At 47.5% G+C, this 20,138-nt stretch overlaps 1 protein-coding gene and 1 long non-coding RNA gene across 3 annotated transcripts in view; both read left to right on the top strand.

Annotated features, from left to right (window-relative positions):
• The first annotated feature begins 939 nt into the window (after nucleotides 1-939).
• LOC146186949 (uncharacterized) lies at nucleotides 940-10,980 on the top strand. The gene is made up of 2 exons (XM_084607516.1): nucleotides 940-1,330; nucleotides 4,781-10,980. Exon 2 carries the CDS (start codon nucleotides 4,784-4,786, stop codon nucleotides 8,135-8,137), a length of 3,354 nt encoding a protein of 1,117 aa, XP_084463642.1. The 5' UTR covers nucleotides 940-1,330; nucleotides 4,781-4,783; the 3' UTR covers nucleotides 8,138-10,980.
• Nucleotides 10,981-15,572: 4,592 nt separating this feature from the next.
• Nucleotides 15,573-20,138, top strand: part of LOC146186950 (uncharacterized) — a 130,534-nt gene continuing 125,968 nt past the window's right edge. For both annotated transcript variants that reach the window (XR_014707885.1, XR_014707886.1), the window contains exons 1-2: nucleotides 15,573-15,984; nucleotides 18,333-18,451. This is a non-coding gene — a long non-coding RNA (uncharacterized LOC146186950). The remainder of the gene's footprint in view (nucleotides 15,985-18,332; nucleotides 18,452-20,138) is intronic.

A 20,138-nucleotide genomic window follows, 5' to 3' on the forward strand; every position in this document is an offset into this window, starting at 1 on the left:
TGGATACTCGCATTGCGCACTTCCGTGTAATGAAAGTGCTAAACAGAGTTCGCTGCTACTGACGGCGCGTATTTATGGGCAGCTATTTAGAGGAATAAGCTATCGGAAGTGGGCCTGCTTACCCAATAATTTTTTGCAGGTTCATCCGCCAAAAGAATGTGAACCAGTTCGGTTTTCCTACATTTTATTTTTTTCGTTGGCGGGTGTTGTTTCCTACTCATTTCAAAAAAGAGCGAAAAACAACCGCCCGCGGATTCACAGCGGCAGGGCTGTACGCAAAATACCCGGCCCTTATTCGAGAACGGCAACGTCGGGTCTCTCAAGTTATGCCTGAGCGCAACAGGGTGCGAGAAATGCAAAGAAACGGAATAAAGACAAAGAGAGCCCCCTCAGGGCGGCGTGGGCCGCGCATGAGGCGCCTTCGCACGGTCCTCCCTGTCTGACGCAAAGGAGCGGACTCGGCGATGCAGTGGGAGGCGGGTGCCACCCGGCCATGGACCACATCCGGCCGTCACGTCAAGACACCATGCACGCGGGCCATGCATGCCTGCGTCGCGGCCCGACGGGCCGTAATCAAAATGCCAAGGCCCGACGAAGCCAGCTAGGCGTCGCAAACGCCGCACCAGTTCGCCTCCCGCCGCTGCAGTCGTAGCGGTGTCTCGCAGGAGGGAAGCACAAACAAGCAAGCGCGCAGCAATCTCGCGGTCGGGCGCGCGCGCGGAGCGCGGCTGGCGTCGCCCGCTGTCACGATCGTCACGATGTCGACAACCGACGGCGCAGCAGTGGCCATCGCGGCGGCGCGCTGCAGTGGCCGCCGCCCGCGAGGTGAGGCACTTGCGCAAGCCGCTCTCGCCCGAGGGTTTCGTTCCTCCGAGCTCCGGCTGCGTGGTCTCCCGGCGCCCGAGCTCGCGCGAGTGCGTTGGCTGAGCAGCCCTCCTCCTCGGTCACCCCCGTGGTGCGGCTCTCGCCCTCTCTCCCTTCGCTTCGGTGCCGCTCGTGGCGCATTAAACCGGTCGGCCATCTGGGCTCGCGGCGCTAGCTAGATGGCGCCAGCGATCACGGCTACCAGGGTGGTGCTGCCTCACGGGGGTGGCGCGCGGCGGCCGCAGGCAGCGACGGCGGCGAGGCACAGGTGTTGCTGGCGAACGACGACTGCTGCTGCGCCCGGTCGAGTCTGCGGCGGCGGCGGCAGCACCGAAGACGACGAAGTGTTCTTTTCGGCCTACCAGCGAGCTTTCCCCCGTCGTGTTACTTATGTGTGGTCCGAGCCGATCTGCGGGTCGTCGTCTAGGTGGTTCGACGACCAGACTTGCCGCGAGCCGCTGCCAAGGTAAGTACTCCCTTCGCGGCCAGTGCTTGGCCCCCCAAGGACCCCGTGACCACTAGCCTCCGCGCTGGTGCCGTTATGATGGCGACTCGGCTTGGGCCGCCGGCCCAGCCCCGGCGATCGCGCCGCTGGTCATTATTTACCGCCGCCGTCGGAGGTGCTGCCGGGGTGGCCAGGGGCGGCCGGCCGGCATAATTAATGGGCCACGCTGTATTTACCGGGATAAGTCGGGCCTCGCCGGCTCATAAGTGGGTGTTCGTGTCTGGTTCGCAGTTCTCCCTCTCTTTAGGGTGGTGAAAGCTTACCACCCCTCCTCTTTAGCTCGGCGTTAGCGCAAGTGATTGATGACACCGTGCAAGGCGCGATGGCTTGTAATTCGCCTCTTATCGTCGCTTGAAACGGATCGGTACATGCCGTATTCTTGCGGATTGATTAGGCCGGCGTGTCCTTACGGGAGAGGAGCTCTGGAGGAGCGAGCGGTCAGTCTTTCGCTTATGTGCGGATGTTTTGCCGACGCGGTCGCTGCGTGCCTGCTTCCATAAGCAATGGGTACAACGTAAGAGCTGGGATCATTCTTTGATGTTATTTTTTTTTTTGTTGTTGTTGTCTGATCGTGGGGAAGTTGACTCACGGAATGGGCTGTTATAAACATTATGGATGATCTTCTCCGAAATTTAGCGACGTTTGGTTTTAAAACGAGGGAATAACCGCGAAGCCCTAAGTGAAGCGGGCGACGGTTCCCTTTCTTTTTTTTTACGTGCATGGTTTCTGAAACCGTACGTGTAGCTAATGCGAAATGCATTCTGTTTCGGAGTGTGGAGTGTTATGCTGCCTCTTCCCGTTTCAATTTTTTTTTTTTCTACACGCATTTACTACACGTTTTGTGTTAAGCTCCAGCGTTTACGATTGTTGACCCTTGCACTCATATGACTCCTCTAGTTTCTCTGGTACTGACTGTTATTGATGTTTCTTGTGGTCTGTGATCGCATTTTGAGCATTAGACCGCACGTGGGAACATAATGCAAGTGCACATGTGAAACATGAAGCCGCTTATTATCTCTTATGCAGTTGTATCATTAAATTGCAGCTTTGCATGGCTTCTACAATCCTACCAGTACCTAGTACTCTGGCAGGTCGCACAATTGCTGGACACATTTTTTATAGTTTTATTTTTTACATTGAACAAATCAATTCCACGGCTTTATCTGCATTACTCTAAAATGGTAAACTGTACCGCAGTAAACTATGCCTGGAATCACACCCGTTTGTTTGTGCTTTGCGACGAGGGCCGTTATGTTGTAATTATTAATTTTTGGTGATATATACTGAGGACCATAGGACTGCATTGAACATTACCTTTTTTTTTAGCTTGAAGCACATTTCTTTGATGTTGACCTTTTCATTTTTTTCACCTTTGCCTATTTTTGTTTGATCATTCAGTTGTGCAGTGTCCTGTGACGAAGGCCTAGTGCTTGTATTCAAATGACATAAAATGAAGCATTGAACCCATTGCAGTGCGAGTGCGAAAGTGAATTCAGAATACAGGATGTATCATATCCGTGATGTATACGCTGGCTTGTTTGTCGTGCCTAGCCCGCGTTAAGCAATGGAGGAGTGCAGAAAACAGGGCACAGATGTACGGGTACCACGCACAGGTGTGGCCGAGAGGGGGGCGAGAGTAAACAAAACCAAAAGTGCAGCCAGACGCAGCAGAGCCCCAGCACGTGCGTCTGCTGACCCAGCTTTCAACATCACGCGCACCTTGGACAGTGTGGCAGTGTGCCGTAGGGCTGCAGGCTCCACAAACAGCTGGCTATCGCTGCTCGGCCACACGAGAGGCAGCATGGGAGATTTTATAACCAGCTTCTCTCAAGCCAAGGTTCCATCACAGTCCTTCCATTGTTTTTTTTTTTTATTAGAAGAAAACTGCTACTATCTAAAGACCTGGTTGTTGGCCAGTTCATGCTGCTTTTTTTTTTTGCCGTTACTCACTTGGCTGCACTTTGCCTTCAGCATAACGTAGAAAGAAGCAGTTTTATAAATAATTGGTCAACTATTTGTCTATTTTTAGGCCGGAAAATTGGTCTAATTCTCAAACTTTGGCAGAATTTGTTAAACGTTTTCAATATCTTTCATTCTGCTGTTAGTAGTTTGTGTGTTGTATGAATGTGCAGCAATTAATTTGTGGGAAATAGGGCTATTCTGCACTTAAGAAGTACCAAATTGAGCTAATGTCTCATTATGTGTCATTCATATTTGTGATAGCATGCACTAGAGATTAACTTTCAGAAAATTTTGACAGAATGTGGTTCTTATAGTTCTGTGAAGATACAAGACTTTGCAGAGTGGAAAGCAAATAGGCGACAGGAGTTTATTCTGTGGCGTGCATGATATGCACATGGCTTTATGGATGTGATGCACGGGACAGCTATGCGAGGAATATTCTTAGGTTTTTCTCCGTGCCATTTTATAACGATTCTCTACAAGGCGTTTGCAGCAGTGCTCTTTCTATTGGTATAAAATCAGCTTGGAGACATAAAAATGCAGGCTTAGCTTTGTCACAAATGCTCTCCGTGTTGTAACATTGACTGCTATATATGTATTAAAAATTCTTTGCTGCCTCCACGCCTGATATTGCATACCATGCAGGCAGATAGATACTTGAAAGAGTCTTGACCTGTCTTCTACTTTAATTTGTTATTGCTTGATGAAGCATAGGTGGGCCTACCATCAATGTAGACCAAATGCAATACCTGCTTGCCATCTTCTCTCTGTGGCAGAAATTTGTGGGCTACAGTCTTCATGAATAACCAACTTGCCACAATCACAGGTACCCTAATCAAACACAATGCCTGCAGAAACCGACTATGGAACAATAACTAGATGCACTGCAAATCTGACTGATGCAAATTGTAAGAGCATGGTAGCACATATTTTAATTCCTTGCCCTTGCTATTGCTTTTCATGTGTTTGTTTCGTGCGAACTGCATTTAGTGCGTGAACATAAATTATGCAAATGATGCAAATAACAACTGATGCAAATTGTAAGAGCATGGTAGCACATGTTTTAATTCCTTGCCCTTGCTATTGCTTTTCACGTGTTTGTTTCGTGCAAACTGCATTAAGGCGTGAACATAAATTATGTAAATTTATGTGTAACAGAATTAAGCCATGCACATGCTCGTAGGCTTGAGATGACTGCCAAGTAAATAAGCATCACACTAGGATCTAGGAACCTAACCTGTAATGCTATTCCAATCAATTGTCACTTCCGTCGTGCTCATGGGGACGAAGAAAATGGCACCCTGTCAATGGCAACAAATGGGTTGGTGCTGATATGGAGATTCCGGTAATTATTGTTGAAAGCAGTGTTTTCTGTTTTTGGATTAAGCTCTTGGAGCAATATTTATTGTGCTGATGTCATTTATTCATGAGTGATTCCTTCCTGCGCAGATCATGCCAGATGGCAACATGGACGTTGGCAGCAACAACCACAACAGCAGCAATGCCAGTGATGGAGGCGACGCACCAAAGCATGTTTGCGGCCTCTGCTGGACGTCATTCAGCAGCCCAACAGAGCTGCAACAACACTGCCTGGAATGCTTCTCCGAGGACTACTCGGTTTCGAGGGAATCTGAGGAAGAAGAGAGCCCATCCCCAGAAAAAGCCAAAGATTCAGAAGCGCCTACTGCCGCCATGGAGGTAGCTGACGATGCCGCCGATTGCGAGAACAGCCCTAGCCGAGAAGACTCTCCTTCAACCAGCTCCCTGCCCGATGGCAAGACCCTGCACCTGTGCAAGTTGTGCCCCAAGACGTTCACCAACTACGGCAGCTATCGTCGGCATTTGCGGATGCATTCGTGTGGTCATCGTTACACGTGCGACATCTGTGGGAAGCAATTCTTTCGGCGCTACCTCTGGATCAAGCACTACGAGAAGATCCACAACAGCATGATGCAGAATATGTGCCAGTGCACTGTCTGCGAAATGTGGCTGAAAAACAGTGACACCCTCAAGGAGCACATTCGGACGAAGCACCGGTTTGCCACTGGTGCCACCAGTGATGTTGATCTTGTGGGCGACTCTGCTTCTGCTGCAAAGACACCCGTGGAAACCATAGTGCTTGACTCACTGTCTCTACAGCCAATCAAGGAGGGCGCAGATTCTAGTCCGGCAGACAGTGGAGATGCAGGTAGTGCCAAAAGTTTGAATGGAATGAAACACCAGTGGATGTGTAACCTTTGCTCTGAAGTGTTTGGGACGAAGGCTCAACTGATGAAGCACAAAGAGGACAAACATGGCAGAAAACGTGTGTGGGCGCCAAAGGCTCCCACACCTACACCTGAGGCAGACGACGCAAAGCGGATGCGAATTGAGGAGGTAGCTAAGGAAGTCTTCCATGGTATGCTGTCAGAGTTTAGCCTCCAAGGTATGTTGTCTTCAGAGGCACAGAAAGTGAAGAAGGAAACCAAAACAGCCGATCTAGCAGCAGCACCTGCTTTCAGTCCAACTTTTCCAGGCACTGGGCTCTGTGACCCCACCAAAAGGGGCGTCTTCCTTTGTGAAGTCTGTAAGAAGACTTTTATAAATCGAAGCAGCTACCTGAGGCACAAAAAGATGCACACGGGTGTGCGTCCCTACACTTGTGAACACTGCTGCATGAGCTTCTTTCGTTCTGAGTCATTGACAACTCACAAGAAGAAGCATCTTTCTGGTGATCAGTTCAAGTGCTTTGTCTGCGGACACATTGCGGAAGGTGCTTCTGACCTGTCTTCCCATTTTTTATCTTCCCACTCGAAGCTCCCAGAGGAGTACGACAAGAACACAATAGTTCGTTCCCGAAGAGGTAGACCGTCAAAATACACCATGCTGCCTCAGCTCATGGGCCAGACGCCATCTCAGCAGTCGGCTGACGAAACCATGCTTTGCGTTAAGAAACTTGAGCTAGGCAACCAAGACTGTGATGCCACTTCAGACGACACAGTTCTTGTCGGCCTCAACGGAGATGCAGACTCCCTCAACTCTGCTGCTGACAAATATACGTGCCTGGTGTGCTTTCAGTTTTTTCCCGACGAACAGTCATACTACGACCACCAGTGTAAGGATGACTTGTCCGCCGTTTCTAAAGCCATTGAACAGGGAAAAGATTCTTCTAGTCAGGATGGAAAGGATGATGGGTTGGCTGGTATGCCTCGCACTTTTTTGGCTCTAGAGGCGTGCGCTTTGTGCTCTGCCAAGTTCCCCACGAAAAAACATCTTCAGGAGCATATGATAGTTCACATCTGTCGTTACTGCGGTCACTGTTTCAAAGAAACTAGCATGCTGAGCAAGCATATCGATTCTATACACAAGGAGCTTGTGCAGGCTCAGAGCCACACTTGCTGCTGCTGTGACCTTACCTTAGAAGATGGCAATGCTCTGGTGGAGCACGTTCTCGACAAGCACAGCTCAATGCTGCCAAGTTTCGACATATCAGTGCAGAAGAAGCCTGGCTTACACGATGTGGACCCTGCAAATAAAAAATCTCTCGAGGAATTTGTCAGCTCGATTCAATCGGGCGCAGATAATCAGCTTTGCGAAGTGGATAAGCAGCCTTACCGCTGCGGATGGTGCAAGGAATGTTTTCCAGAAGTGCAGCAGATGGTAACTCACTTTCGCGACGTGCACAACATCATCAATATTGCAGGCGATGCAGTAAACAGTATTTACACACCCCATTCAGAGCACAGGCACGGAACAACAACAAAGGACTGCTTGAAGTGCTGTCAGCCACTCATTGATTCGGTGCACATTTGCAGTGACAAGTCAGTTTGTAACCTGTGCCTGCGAACATTTGACGACCCTCAGAATGCACATGCACACCAGGAGCTAAGCCATCTCCTGGTGGATTGGTTTTGTTGCGATGCCTGTGACGCATGTGGTCCACGGGACGTCATGGAGAAACATGTGCTTTCACATATGTCAAAGGTTGGGAATCTCGTGGTTCCCGAGACTCCCTCCGAAGCCCATGTGCCTCCAGTAGGGAACACTGAACCTTTTCAAAAGGTTCGGGAAGCTTTTCTCAATTGGTGCCGCAATGGAACCTCCAAGAATGCCGAAGGGAAACACAACACCAGTCTCTCAAACGGTGAGTCGGTCCCTGCTGAGAAGCGAGTGAAGACAAGAAGCGAGATCCTGATTGAAGAAGCAAAGAAGGGTTTTCCTACCCGCACCAGTCACCTTGGCCACAGCCAAGAGGATGCATCAGTCAATGGGGAGATGAAGCATCATCTCTCGAAGGACATCATTGAGCTTCTGCCAAAAAATGGTGAAATCACCATGATACCAATCAAGCTTGAAGCCACTGAGCCATTCTCACAGCTGCGTTCGGCACTGACAACAGCCAAGAAACATAACTTGCCATCTACCTTCGATCGCAATGGAAACATCCTCAAGACGCTTCTCGGTGAAAGGCGATCACCCCTCGGCTATTCGGACTACCCATGGGAGAAAGACGGTAGCGCAGTCGTTTCCAAACATGATGGCTGCGAAGCTGATGAGCAAGCGGTGGCATCTGACCCAGGGTTGCCTGAAAGGGAGCCTAAAGGTTCTCCTGCCAGTGACCAGGCTGGTAGTTCCTCAAATGTGGTGCTCAAGTGCGACGACTGCAAACGGCTCTTCACCCACTACAGCAGTTGGAAGCGTCATCGGAGACAGCACCTTGGCATCAGCACTCACACCTGTGGCGAGTGCCAGCGCACTTTCTACCGGAAGGACCAATACGACAAGCACCTGCAATCCCATCACCACAAGAATGGAGCGGAAGCCTGATCAGGAGGCATGCCTTTCTTCTTCCGGTGCTCTAGGTTGTTCTTGTATTTATTGTTTTACCGCTGCTCTAGCGGCTGTGCTTTTTGTTTCTAGACATTTTTCTGTGCAAGGTGTTTGTGTGGGCCAGAAACGAGGCCCCGTGTAAAGCCTTTACATTTTGCCATTTGCCATTCACTACACCAGATAAACAGCCATGTTGGCGGACTGCTCTTAAGGACCAACAAGCCAGAAGCAGAGAACCACACAAACTAAACGTTCCGAGGGGCACCGGTGAAACCAGAAGTGACATGACAATTTTCTACTGATATACCTGTTGAGAGCAAGAAAACCACAGTTACTCGTATACACACAGATGTTGCTTATAATATATATATATATAAATATATATAAATATATATACTATATCTATTTTTAAGGGGAAAAAAAAGATCGTTCTGGTGGCATACTTGTATGGCATATTCCAAAGAGCTCTTGCCATCTAGTGTGAGAGTCTGTACCTTTGGCCCCACTCTTTCCTGCCCATGGTGCATTTATGTGTTGCACTGGAAAACGTGATATCATAGTGTCTGGTTGGAGTGCTTAGTGCTGTTTTTGAATAAGTCAATATACTTTGTACAAACTCTAATCACTAGGTGTACTTCATGATGACGAGTGGCTCGAGTGATGTTTACTCAGCAGTGTTCTCTGTTTCATTTCCATTTTTTTGCGCATGTCAGCAGAGACATGCCTCGGTGTGCTACATTGTTGGACGGTTCACCTTTATTGCACAGGGTAATATATAGTTGTAAGAGCTTACTGAATGCCTGACTCTCTCTCTGACCACTCGAACACTTTAGATCAGCACCTGTATTACACTGCGGAGAGACGTGGTCAGTGCATTCTGTATTCTGCCAACGTGTTTTGCCAACTTGACGGGATGCTCTGCGCGAGGGTCGTCTCTGTTTCTCGTTTGAGAAGCTTTTCCTGCAGTACAATATGATGTTTTTTTACTTGTTATTTTTTACGGGCACACAGCAATGTGCATTTTTGTTTGCGTTCACTTTGTTTAAGGGCTGTCCCTCACTACATGCCTCAACTCTTGCTTCTTTTAAGGTTCGCATTCCAGTGGCGGGGTTTATTTAAGCCTAGGTGCTAGAGCATGAGATGTTGCGGCTGGCATGTGAAACTGAAGTTTTACTATTGATACGCGTCGCAGCATATCACTGTTGGCAGCTTCCCCCCTAGACCTGTGCCATGGTGCAGTGACCAAGTACAGAAACAGTTTAATGTATTGGGGCTATCTTTGTCATGATGTACTGCACTGGTTTTTTTTTTCCTCCTCTTGCCAACATGTCCACTGTTGTCATCCTTGTGTTCAGTAACCACAGATGTCCCAAGAGCCGCGTCTTTTCGCAAGCCTAGTCTTTCTGGGGTGACATCATATTTATTTCTTCTTAGTTCACCATTGCACTAGTGTGTGAAACTTGAGAAGTACCACTGCATTTTGCTGCACTTGCCGATGGATGTCATCAGAGCCTAATATATAGATACTATTATATGTATTCTTGCGCACTTTTTCTTGACGTTTCTAGTTTAAGCTGAGAAAATGTGGAGCAACTATTTTTGCACCGGTGCTTTAGCAGATGTACCATGAAGCTTTGCCAGTGGAAATGCAGATTTGTCTGAAGGCTTTTTCTTTTTGTTTTGTGTGCATGCTGCATTCTTTACTTTTTATGCCGTCATTCCAAAGTGGGAACGTGCACCATTAAAGATTCCACGAAGGCAACGACGACACTTGTGGTATAGCTAGTCGTGTTATGAGTTTTTATTTAATATATTTATGGAAGAATAGATAGCTTCTTTTTTCTTTATTATTTGGGATGTTTCGCTGTTGTTACACTTGCATGGTTGATGATTCCTAGAAGTGGGAGGTCGGCAATTCAAGCTGTTCACACCTCTTGTGTTTAAATAGTGGCTGATTTGTTTTCGTCTTTTTTTTCATCTGTGTGAATATGGTGCACTGGCAAGATACTGTGCTCTTTTTTTCTACAGTCTTTGTTATTGGTGCGCTCATTGGTACTGGCTGTACTTAATGTTGTTCAGCGTGGAAGAATGTCTGGGCCGCTCAGGTCATTTTTTAATGTGCGGTGGAGCATCACTGGCCACTCATAATGGATTCTTTTGCCAGAGCCGCAGTAACACCTTGCGAATTGCAAGGGCAGCCATTTTTGTCGTTGCTCTGCTTGACATGGTCAGAATGCCTGCAGGAGTTTCTTTCTTTGATTTGATAGTATAATTTGGCCTGACTCTAAATGCAGCACGGGCTCTGTTCGATGCTTTTGACCTGTTGTATGGGCCTCTTGACTGCATGGCTGTTTTCAAGGTTCTGTCTTGTTAGGTATGCCAGTGTTTTGTTGGGGAGGTGTCATTGTTCTTTCAAGGAGGCTAAACATTGTGAAGCCTTTCTGTGTCCTTGTCACTGCGCTATTCAGAGTTCCTTGTTGGTGTGTGACGTGTGCTCTCGTGTTGGTCACGCGTAGAGTGCTGAAGGAGTGAGTGAGTACAATCGTCCTTTCACAGGGTGTGTGCACATTGTCCTAAGGAGGGGTTGGTGTGCATTTACATCTAGGAATAAATACACAGGCGTGCTAAAGTCAAATAGGAAATCAACCTAGCCAATCAGCACATTGTTTCAATCACTGCAGGTCGTAGTGCAACTACAACTGTTCCACATGTGATGAATGTATTTGTTGGAGAGGGCCATTGTGGCACTGTGTGTAAGAGCTTTTTCAACGAAGCTCTAGCTGCATACCTGTGCCACCTCTTCAACACGACAGTGATGTTAGAATAAAAAAAAACAGTAATCTGAAGCCAAGTGACTTGATTTGGAATACGGCAATCACGTATTTACACTGTTTTGTGTATTTATTTAATTCCATTTTATATACAAAGCATTTTTGCATACAGGGTATTCAAATCTTTTATGAGGTGATGTAACATTGAGGTAATAAATTACTTCTAGGAGAGACTGTGTGTGCTGCTTGTCTCATCATTCAAGTCCTCAATGTGCACATGTCCGGTTGCAGTTAACGGCAATGAGTGAAAGTGTAACACACTGCGCATATTTCGAGGAGGAATGAATCGTGCCACTCTATTCGCACCTCAACGTTTATGCCGTCAAGCTTGCAGCCGTTCTTCCTTCCGGCTGTTCGTATTCACCACGTCATAGGTGCGCGGGCGAGGGCAACCTGTTAAGACGATTTTGGACCCTTTTGTAGCTAAAAATAAGAGGCCATCGATGAGCCTCGCACTTAGAATTTTGCAGCGGCGAATCGTTTCGTGAAGCAAAAATGATTCATGTGGCGGGGGTTTTCCGGTGCACACGCGGCCCTGCAATGGTGGATATGGCTCCAGCACACCAGCTGGAAGCAGTTTCCTTGCAAAGTTGGAGAGTCTGAATTTCGGAAATCAGTAGAATTATGTTGCTGCACTTATTCTATAGGCACTACAATGTATAGGGAAAGCGACAGATCTGACCGCATTATAGGTGAAATGGGTGTTAGAGTTAATGCAGGTATTGGAGGGGGTAATGAGGCAGCTTGAATGGTTGGTTACCATGCACATGCAAAAAGGGTGATGAAGTATAGTACAGTGTAGTGGTGTCAGTGTAGCGCCGACATGTGTGCGCAAAGAAAACTAACTATTACGATCTGAACACAACGGTGGAACGTATTTCATTTCTTCCTGTCCAGCCATTCAGTACGTGGCGTCGCTAGGGTCATCAGGCGCAAAGTCCCCCCGTTTCCGCGTTTTAAGACCGGATCGCAACTTCCGTTGTACCTCCTCTGTGTAGTGATCAGACTTGCCCTTCCACTGAGAAACTGGCATTCCGTGCCTTTCGGTGTTTTGAAAGTGTGAGGTGGATGTGTGACCGTGCCGAGGAGCGAGAAAGACAGGAGATAAATGAATATGACAAAAGACTGACGGAGAGATACTGCCAGCGGTCCTCGCTAGGAAAAGAAGATTGAACTGCACCTACACCAAAATAAGCGGCGCGGCGACGGTTTCCGATGGGTGTCAGGTTAATGCTGGTGTTTCCAGGGTACACGCACGCACACAGGCCCGGTCCAACGTTAAAATGGCGTGGAGCCTCTGGCATAAACCTAAGGCATGTGTTTTCAAGCACTCCCCACAACAGAATAATTCGTTCTGCGAGAAGATCACACTTGCCAGTCAGTGTTTCAGCGGCAACAATGCGCACCTTGTCGCGTCTTTACACAATAATTAATTTCGCTCCCCGCCCCTTTCTCCCGCTCACTGCCCAGCAGCACCCGATGCGGTCCGCACCTCCCGCACCCACCTCGCGACGCCACTGCAACCATGCCACATGATGATAAAAATTGATTAGCGCGCGCTGCACCGCGGATACCGCGAGGCGAGGTTTGAGAGTCTTTGCGGGCAACGGGAGTTTATTAAGAACACTTTAGATGGGGCCTAACGAATATTCTCAACAGTGGGTGCACCGCAAAAGGCTTGTTTTGCTTCGTTCTGCCGCCTTTTCCCCCTGTACGCACACAAGCCGGAGGGCTTCGCTGTTGTTGGGAGAAGCTCTTTTGCTGCTTTGCTGCGCAATAGGGACGGATGTCTCCAGCAGTGATTCTTTGTTACTTTCAGCCAAGAATCTCTTACTTCCTGCCTACGTCATCTCACACATTGTCATAAGCATTCTGTCGCAAGCTGTCACATGTGCGGGATCTAAGGCACCTCGCAGGTTTGATCAATTCTCATTTCACCCTCCTACATAGATGGAGCTATCGCAGTTGGAAACTCCTACCTACTCCACGTTACGTGATCTCGTTACGCCGCACAACGCGCCGACCAATCTGACTGCGGTCACATGTCGACTGCCAGAGAAATGCTGACAATTTTTCGCTCACAACGTGGGCACTCTTGGTGAACGGGGCCTTGACTGTCACGTTAAAGTGACTATATAGACAATTTGCAAAACTCAAGTCAGCTTTCCTGCATAGCAAAAAACTCCTTTACCATGACGGCGCGACCTGTCGCTGAGGGAGAAGTTTGATGCAGCGCTGAATATTTCTATTTCGAGAATTAAGTGTGCACACACCTGGTGGGCAGCATCCCTTCGCGATAGCAAAGCGGGATGGTAAGGGAGGGGAGGAATTGTCACAATGGATGTGTCCTGCACTGTACTCAATTTCTGCCCCTAAAACAGGTTTCGCCGCCATGCTGAAGGGATTTTCGTTGGGTAGAGAAGCTGACTTCCAGACTTTTGCAAACGGTCCATTGCTTCTCCTCTGCCTTCAACACTTCCTTATAATAACTTACACGCTCCACATAACTTCAGTGTCTGGGGAAGCCTTTGTTCTTCAAGGGATCGTGTTGCATGCCCGGTACTAACGTATTCAAGCGATGACGTCAAACGCCACGTTCTTTAAGAAATCTGGTGCTGTTGAAAAATCACACCCATATTTTACTCTGGCAGGCGGTAGTTGAGAGGTGACATGGCCGACCGCTGATTGGTCGACTGTGTGTGTAACGTCACAAGACCACGTGACGTGGCAGGTGCGCTGCCAACACGGGCTTCTAATCTGAGGTGCGAGTGAGATGGGAAAATCCGGCCTTCCTATTAATGTTATTGGGCGAGGAGTAAGGCACGTCGCTATTCCTAGGCCACGCAGGAATGTTCGTACGGCTCGGTTAAAGGTATCTACGTCGGATGGCCCTTCACATCAACGGCTAGCCTACGACTGCATGCCGATAGAGGCACATATTAAGCGGTTAGTGATTAGGCGATCAGCAGAGTGCACACAAACGAGGATCCGCGAAAGGACCCGCAGTCGAGAGCTATTAAGGCTATCATGTCCTTAAATATAGAAGCGTTTTTCCTACTTTTGCATTTCTCCGAGTTGGCTGACAGAAGAACGAGAAGGCCAGCCCCATTTCCACCTTTGTAAGTGTAGTCACGAACTAGGATTAGAAGCGTAAATGTAAGGACTTCTGCTGTTGCTTGTGCTTTGTGAAGACTTATCTCGGTGATAATATGGTGAACGTTCAGTAGATTTTGTCGTTCAGGCTGTAATTCATTATGAAGTGAAGTGAACAAAATGGGTTGTTTCAGCTCAAAATTCTTGGGATGGATAGCTCTTTACCGTTATATAGGTGCATGCACATCACAATTCGAACAGTCTTCACCGGCGGTGGTTGACTTAAGCTACTGGTGCCCTGTGGTTTCCGTACGCCGTATACAAGAATTGGGGTGGCTCTTGTCACAAATGCCGCAGTGCATAGATGAATCCTTCGACCAGTGCGAGACGCTTACCTTTCAGATGTCTTATGGCTGAGGATGCGTGCAGATATATGAGATAGAGCAGCCGCTATCTTTCCACGCTTGGCATGCAGGAACTGTGGTGTGCACCGGTATCAAACGTTCATTAGCAGGCGGCAGAGGCCACATAGAAAATTAATGCGCCTTTCTGAAAAAGGACATTTCAAACTTCCCTTTTTTATAATACCTTCCAACTAAACTAAGAAACGGCACGGGCCACGTATATACATGTTCCGTATTTATAGCCTAATTGTTCATCAACAAACACGGACACAAGGAAGGTTGACGGGAGCTAGTCCCGCCTATACCTTAGTGTCTGTGTGTGTTCCGCACCTGTAACCGAAGATGCTCATGGACTAAGTAGAATAGCACACGCTTTTGGGACACAGAAACGCAGTTTGAATTGTTTATTAAATTAACCTGCGACTGTGGACGATGAAATCGCTCGGTGGCGGCGACAGAACCGTTGCCAGGCGGTTTAATTAAGAGGCACTGCTGAGGAAACCAGTGAGACAACGAAGACCCCACATCATTCGCCTGAACGTGATCTTCGGTTCTGCGCATGCGCGACGGTAGTAGTGAATCAACTTCCGCTTCACGCCTCCAGGCTCCTCTGCGACGGCGCTTCGAAACAAATCACTGAATGAGACTTAAAACGGTTCAAAGAAAGCGGTTGGCTTTAGTGTGCTGTTACTCGTTCGCACGATTATCCTCGTATTCATCGGCGCATATCTGGCGTGTATCAATATGATACTACAGCCACTCTTACATCGTCACAGTGTGACCTCTAGCATCGCATGATGGCGCATAATAAATAAAACACATAACAGGAAAACAGCATACGGCTGCGAAGCCCGTAGGTCATTTTCTCTGGTAGCTGGATCAGGCAATTAAGGTATCACCAGCAGCTTGACATTTCACGTGTTAAACAGCCACCTTCTTGAACTGCGTGTCGCGGTCTTCATCAGATTCCACTCGTGTCGAAGCCGGTTCTCAAAGCAAGACCCTGCAGCCACTTTTGCGAGAAAGTGAAAACGTGAACGCCGCGTGGCCGCATCCGCTTAGGCAGCCGCGCCGCAGGCGTTAACGACTTTGCAAACTGCTCTACGTTATTGCTGGGATAAAGAGCAGACATAAAGAGCGAAGCCTGCGCTCTCGGCCGAGATCCACAGCCTTCTATCACTTCACACTCCGCACATTTCGGCGGCAAATACCAACCGGTTCAAGCTGATTGATGCGCTTAGCTGCAAAGTTTAGCGTTACCATTTTTTCCAGCAACAAGTGAAGAAACACGGAGAGAAAGACGATCGCCCCTCCCTCTTGTTTCTTTTTCTTTTTTGGGTTTCTAGCTGGCTGAGGCGAAGAGTGAATTCGGCGCGGCAGTGTACTACATCCGAACACCAGTGTTAGCGGATGAAGCGGCGGAAAGGGATGGATAAGTCTGCCTCCTTTGCGGTGACTTTACACAGCCTATGAACAAGCTTAGCCTGCGTTGTTTCAAGCCAACGGCGTGCGTAGGGTACTTCTGCCTTTTTCTTTCATTGCTCGTAGGAGCAAAAGGGTTGGCAGATTTACTGTCTTGAAGGACGACTGTAGAAAGGAAAAATGCGTCGTCACGGGATGACCAGAACAGATGACTCCTCGCTAGCGGCCGTCTTCCCCTTATCGCAAGCTTTCACTGCTGGCCACCTATTTGCGTATCCGTAGTCCAGCGCTTGCTGTTGATACAACTAGATGCCTTGACTGAAGATCAGCGCGCGCTATTGTACCGATTTGTACCGTTCGTGTTCGAAGTGCTCTCGTTCTGGTGTGTACATGCGCCAACACGAGAGCACTTCGAGCACGAGCAGTACAAAAGGGTACCATAGCACACGCTGATATTCGTCAGGGCATCTAGTTGCACCAGTAGCAAGCGCTGTACTACGGATACATAAAGTTTAGGTATCGGAATTGAGTGATAACGGACGTCCGTGGAGCCTCGGCTACGTGGGGTAATGAAACATATTTATTTAATGCGACAGCGTTGAAGGAGCCGTTATTCAGAAAATCGGGATTCAGCGTTGTGAGCAAAATTTCATCGGCAAGGCTCTGACAGGGGGTAGCTGGCGTGGCCACGCACTGTTTGGACGTATGGACGTGACGTCAGGCGATCCCCCTATGTAATACCCTCCTTTGGAGGGCCTTTAGGGGTAACCTGAATAAATAAATTAAAAAAAAAATAGATCACGTGACACAGCCGATTCGACGTTTGACGTCACGCGACCACGTGATTTGGCTAATTCGGCAGGAGCTGCCAACTCGAGCTTCTGAATTTATTGTATATGTTTTTTAATTTGAAATATATGAGGGGGCAAAGGGAATCGCACCCTTTAAGACCCGTGCAATCCGAGTCAGACATGCTATCCTTGGCCACGCCGGACGTTCGCATCGCTAGATGAAATGGGGCTTGGTCTTTCGCATATTCGATGGTATCAATATGATATACCTTACAACTTAACCGCAAGAGTGTGTATGTGATAACAGACACAAATGAATAGATCGGTGATTAAGGGAGGTGGCAAAGTGCGTGCATGCGAAAATAAGCCCACACGTGCAGCTGGGGACGGGACGCCATCGCTCTTTACCCTTGAAGGTGGAGCACCCCTGCAACGTTTTTTTTTTTTTTTGGAGGGGGGCTACGTGTCTCGAAGGAAAAGGAAATGATGACTTGAAACGTAAAGGGGTGAAACACTATACTTTAATATTTCGGAATCGATTTCATGCACGTTTCTTGAAGAGGAAGCCTTAAGATCAAACGGGCTATGCCATCTAACGTGATGCTAATCGGAGCCATATTCAGACAATCAGGATCAGGTACGTGGGGAACATCAGGAATGCTCTTCTCAAGTGGATAATAATGTGAAAAAACAAACAGTTGGATGGTTTTGGACATTATCGAAATGTCATTACTAAAGACCTATTATCTTCCAAAATTTTCTCGAATTGTTCTATAATGCAAGAAGGAGTTGCGAAACATATTTATCTTTACCGTCACAGAGAACAGAGAAATATGTTTTCAGGGTGCTTTTTACTTATTCCAAGCACTCGGATAATCCGTTCGTTTTGCATTTTGTACAGACGCTTCTTTTCTTATTTGCCGTGCGAATGAAGGGCTGAATGTGCGATTGCTTATAGCTAGGGAGCCGTGTTTTCCTGCCAAGTTTGACTGCTTCACTGAAAAAACAAAACAAAAAACAGTTATCATTGTAAGACCTGTCAAAGAAAGAAGGGAACAGCATTTTGTATTAAATTATTGAAGGTCTGCGTCAAAAGCAAGGTAATCAGCTCCATTGTAATCGGGAATTTGTTTTCGCGCTATGCTAGAAAAGGGAAGCGGAATGTTATTAGTCACGGGTCGGGATCATGGTCACTAAATGCATTTACTATAAAGATGATGTTACGGCATGTTTTAGGGCTGTTGTAAATATGAGGTCCAATACATTGGAACCCCGCCGCGGTGTGCAGTGATTGGGGCGCTCGACTTCTGTGTTAAAGGATGCAGGATCGAATCCCGGCTGCTTTTCGATGCAGTCAATATGCGGCCGTCTGCTGTGCGATGTCAGTGTACGGTAAAGAGCACTATGTCGTCGAAATTTCCAGATCCTTTCTCTAGGGCGTCTCATAGCCTGAGTCGCTTGGGGATATTAAACCCCATAAACCATTGGAACATTAAACCCCATTGACATCCCCCTGCACCTATCGTGCTTATGGGGCCTGTGTAAAATAAATGTGCACGACATATGCCCTACTGAACATTTCAAAATATTGAGAAGCATTTGCTTTCTGTGGCAAAAAAAAAGAAAAAACAATTGTACTTCTTTATTTCAGCAATGAAGCTCCATTGACGGATGGCTGAATGGAGATGGGGGAATGACACAGATAAAAAAATCCGGCGTCGCCCGCTATTCGATGGAGGCGAAAAGCAAGGCGCCCATGTACTTTGCGATGTAAGTGCCCGTTAAAAAACCCCAGATGGTCCGAACTTTCGGAGCCTTCACCACGGCGCCTCTCATATCCTGAGTCACTGTGATACGTTAAATCCTATCAACCAAACCAAACCAATATATTTGGATCCACGGATGGGGAAGACAACTAATAAACTAGGTTAAGATCTAAAGTCAAATAATTTTTGGAGGCATTATAAGGTGATGGCAGTTTTGTCCAGTTAATTTGCGGAAAGGTAAACTCCCAAAACAGGTCAGTGATGTGGCTCTGGAAGAGTTCAAGCGCCTTCGCCATGCTTTCACGAAGTTCGTTTGGCGAACAAGTGTCGGAAGCTTGTGCATGGTAGCACTTACCTGCAGTGTGTGCTGGTTATGGGGAAAGACTAGACTTCAGCAGTTTTAGATTAATCTTTGCTTAGCAACTGGAACGAAACACTACGGGTGCACTTTCAGCCTGACTTTAAAGCACACCTAATGCGCGCCATCGCTCCCCTGCAAACCGTGAACGTGTGGTGTGCTCACGCTTGGCCTATCAGTTTGGAGATTTGCGTGTCAGCGCAAGTCTCTGATTAAGGATAGAAACGACCAGCAGGGTCATATCTAACTTTGATTTCGCTGGTAGATCGCAGTCGTCTCATTGGTGGGACAGCCACAGTGTAGCGATACATTTGTGAACGGGATTAGCTATTTGACGTGCTTGAAAAGAAAGTGTATGCCTTTGAAGAGGCAGAACTTAGTTCCCCGTGGTTGAATCACATGTATATAGATATCTACCATAACAAATACTGAAAATAATATGAACACAAAGAAATCAGACATACGTTTTGCAATTTATTGTAGTGAGTACGCACACAAATGCCTGCGCTAAATGATAACCTAACTCAAATTGTTATTGTGTTTTGGGCATTATGAGTTTACTGGTTAGTGCAGCGAACCAGTTGAAGTGATTTCTTAGTCTCGTCGAAAGTGTTTCATCTGTGGTTTCATGATAACCAGAGGGGAAGTGTATAGAATTAGTTACGTCGTTAAACCATACGCTTAGAAGAGGACTGTTGGAAGCTCAATTCCGATCTCGACGACGTCAAAGAAAAGTCCATGAGCCCCAGTGACCGCTGGGAGAAGTTAATGATCCTGCCTATTTGCGTTCGGCACGTCGCAGGAAGAAAAACGGAGATAACGGTGACGATAAACAGTGCAGAGGAATGAGCGGGAACGCAAAGCATAATATTTCAGAGCGACATTCCACAATCAGCGACCAGAGCGAGACGTCAGAGGTGCTGTCTTCTTTGCTTATTCATTGAGCATCATTGCACTAAAACTTCTTGCTGAACAGTGCCGAGGGTGCTGACGTGCTTGCTTATTTCTAGCCATTACACTGTCCATTCTACCTTTGGTTACCAATTACATAAGGGGAGATAAAACGAAATATATTGACAGAAATGACTCAATGGTCATAGCGTATTGGTACCCATATATCGGTCGCAGCTGTTTAGTGAGCTGAACCTTAAGTCTGTGTAGAAAAATGCGGTCTATATAGCCAATTACATGTCAAGAAAGTAGCGACTTAGTTCCTCAAAGGACGCCCTCCAATCAATGGCGTCGATAGAATGGAACCTCCAAGCAACACAGTAGAATTATTCCCCTCTCATGCCAACTGGTAAAAAAAAGGCGATAGTGTTCAGTCCCCAGA

This window comes from Amblyomma maculatum, chromosome 6 (assembly GCF_055883805.1).
Source record: "Amblyomma maculatum isolate TAMU_Amacu chromosome 6, ASM5588380v1, whole genome shotgun sequence".
Lineage (NCBI taxonomy): Eukaryota > Metazoa > Arthropoda > Arachnida > Ixodida > Ixodidae > Amblyomma > Amblyomma maculatum.

Excerpts from the sequence above, each read along its gene's own strand:
- LOC146186949 (XM_084607516.1), top strand. The coding sequence starts at position 4,784 with ATGCCAGATGGCAACATGGACGTTGGCAGCAACAACCACAACAGCAGC.